The 2,937-nt window shown below is 57.8% G+C and overlaps 1 protein-coding gene across 1 annotated transcript; it reads right to left on the reverse strand.

Annotated features, from left to right (window-relative positions):
- Window positions 1-437: 437 nt before the first annotated feature.
- Window positions 438-2,338, reverse strand: LOC123096113 (adenine/guanine permease AZG2). Its single transcript, XM_044517717.1, has one exon. It carries the CDS (start codon window positions 2,269-2,271, stop codon window positions 661-663), a length of 1,611 nt encoding a protein of 536 aa, XP_044373652.1. The 5' UTR covers window positions 2,272-2,338; the 3' UTR covers window positions 438-660.
- Window positions 2,339-2,937: the final 599 nt, after the last annotated feature.

The following is a 2,937-nucleotide window of genomic DNA, read 5'->3' on the forward strand; positions in this document are numbered from 1 at the left end:
CAAAATATCCTCTTCATCCCTGTCATGATACGCACCTGTGGCTTATCTCCTGAGCTGAGCTGAGGTCCTCCGTTCCCACTCCGTTCGTTTTCCAGCGAGCAATCGAACACGCTGACAGTAACTATATACAGCGCAGCGTACGTGCCCATGACGCAGCAGTCAGGAGTTGGGTACACGGCAAGTTTTGCAGCTCCACGCGACGCCAGCACTGAAAACCTTTTATACTTTCACGCTTGACTTGGGAAGAAAATAACCTCACAAGAGACCATGGCGTGCTGCTGACAAGTTGCATCCGATACTACTGTTGACTGTCGATCGAGTTCATCGCATACCAATCTCAAAGTTCTTTTGGAGGCGATCATACGTCCTGCAGGTAATGATAGCTTTGACCTGCCAGTACAATTTGCTCAAATCCATGAGAAAATAAACGTGCTAGCTAGCGAAATCAATGTGGGCATTGCCATCATGGCCGTCAAAGTACAAACACCTCCTTGCACATCAAGAATCTCGAACGAGACCGTTCCCACTGCCTTTTCCAAGCACAACTACAGTTCCTACTACCAGTAGTCCTAATCCCATGTCACCATGATGCTCTGTGTCCAAACTAATCATCATCAACTAGCTACGAGGAAGTCTATCCTCACAGGGACACGGACACGGTCACACGACGTCCTGCGCGGGGGCGGGGCCGACCTCCGGCGTGGCAGCGGCGACCTGGTTGCGGCGGTCGTCGAGCGCCTTCCCCACCTTGCCGCAGGCCAGGCTGGCCCAGTCGTACCAGTGCAGCGCGACGTAGACGGCCAGCCCGGCGATGATGCCGTTGGCGATGGAGAAGGTGAGCGGCATGAGCGCCATGGTGACGAAGGCCGGGATGGCCTCCTTCATGTCGCCCCACTCGATCTCCTTGGCGACGCGCATCATCATGGCGCCCACCAGCACCAGCGACGGCCCGACGGCCCACGGCGGCACGCTCATCAGCAGCGGCGAGAAGAAGAGCGACGCCAGGAAGAAGGCAGAGACGGTGATCGCGGTCACCCCCGTCCTGCCGCCCTCCCTGATCCCCGCCGTGGACTCGATGTAGGTGGTCACCGTGGTGCTCCCGAGCCCGGCGCTGAGGACCGTGGAGCCGGCGTCGACGAGGAAGGCCCGGTACTCGCCCTCGAACCCGCCGGCCCCGTCGGTGAACCCGGCGTACTCGGCCATGGAGTACATTGTGCTGGTGGTGTCGAGGACGTCGACGTAGAGCAGCGTGAGCATGGCCACCCACACGCTGCCGTGGCGGAAGCCGCCGAAGCTGAGCTGCCCGGCCGTGCTCTTGATCGTGTGGAAGTCCACCACCTTCCTGAAGTAGGAGAAGCCGGCATTGCCGGCCGGCGTGTCCGGGAACACCGTGACGGTTGTGCCTCTGATCCAGGACACGGCCGTGACGAAGACTATGCCGTATATCATGGCGCCCTTGACGTCCCTGGCGAGGCACGTGGCGGTGATGAGGAAGCCGGCGACGCCCAGCCAGAACGTGGGGCTGTGCAAGGTGCCGCCGAGGCAGGCGCCGGTGACGGGGTCGGTTTGGGAGCAGGCGGTGAGCGTGACCAGCGTGGACGGGCTCGCGCCCACCATGCCAAGGCCCTGGTTCGCCTGGAGACCGGTGAAGGCCAGGAACAGGCCGATCCCGACGGCGGAGGCGAGGCGGATGTTTCGCGGTATCATCCGCGCGAGCCTGGACCGGAGCCCGACGGCCGACAGGAGGAAGAAGACGATGCCCTCCAGCATGACGCCGGCGAGCGCCGTGCGGTAGGGGATGGAGCCCGAGCCGTGGAAGCCCACCATGTTGTAGGTGAAGTAGGCGTTGGCGCCCATCCCGGGGGCCAGCGCGAGCGGGAGGTTGGCGAGAGTGCCCATGAAGAAGGAGCCGACCATGGCGGCCACAGCCGTCGCGACGATCAGGTCGCTCTTGGTGCGCGCCAGGCACTGCTCGTACCCCGGGTTGGAAGTCCCCAGCATGCACTCCGGCCCAGGAACGGCGGTGGAGTTACCCACCGGGGTGCAGTCGAGCACGGTGCACGGCCCGCCGGAGTCCGTGAGGATGGCGGCGTTGACGGAGATGATGTAGGCCATGGTGAGGAAGGTGGCGGCGCCGGCGCGCAGCTCCTTGGTGAAGGAGCTCTTGCGCGCTTCAAGCTTGAAGTACTTGCCGACGGTGCTTGCCGCGACGGAGCGGTTCACGGCGGCCTCGGCCTCGGAGAACCTGCGCCATGGTGCCGTCCCCTTCATGGCTGGGTTTTTGCTCTGCTCTGATGTTTCTCTTGCTTAGGATTAGGAAGTGCGAGATTGGTGGTGTTCCGAGGAAGAGGGTCCGTCCCTGCTCTTATACGAAAACATGAGTAGGGAGATCGACGGAGGTGGGCCCACTCACAGCCTCTTTTCCCGGGAACGGCGCCCACACAGAATTTAGTGGGCCCACTTTTCAGTTATCTATTTATTTGTTTTTGTACACAAAGGAAACTCATCGTACTGGTACTACTTTTGTGACGCTGCACACTTTCAGGAACTGATGTTTGCACTTGGCAAGTTTTAGGTTACTTCTAACGTATTGTTTCTTGGTGCATGTCTTTTTTTTAGGAAATATCATCTCGAGTTGGGCTTAATTTTTCTTTTATCATTTCGACTGTCTACTACAATAAGGTTACCCGGTTTTGGTGAGGGAGAGCCGATGACAACGGCTCGCTCGAGTGCTTGTAATTGTTGCTATGTACTAGTCTACATGGATGTAATTTCTGTTACTTCGATGTTATTTGTACTGGCATGATGTTATACGAATAAATCAAAAGTTTTCCCCGCGAAAGAAAACTACCTTCTTTTCGAGTTTACAACAACTAGTATCTCAACATGTTGCAATTTATATAGATTTAGTATAAAAGTTCGTTGTGGTAGATAGCA

The sequence above is a fragment of the Triticum aestivum genome, chromosome 4D (assembly GCF_018294505.1).
Source record: "Triticum aestivum cultivar Chinese Spring chromosome 4D, IWGSC CS RefSeq v2.1, whole genome shotgun sequence".
In the NCBI taxonomy this organism is placed as follows: Eukaryota; Viridiplantae; Streptophyta; class Magnoliopsida; order Poales; family Poaceae; genus Triticum; species Triticum aestivum.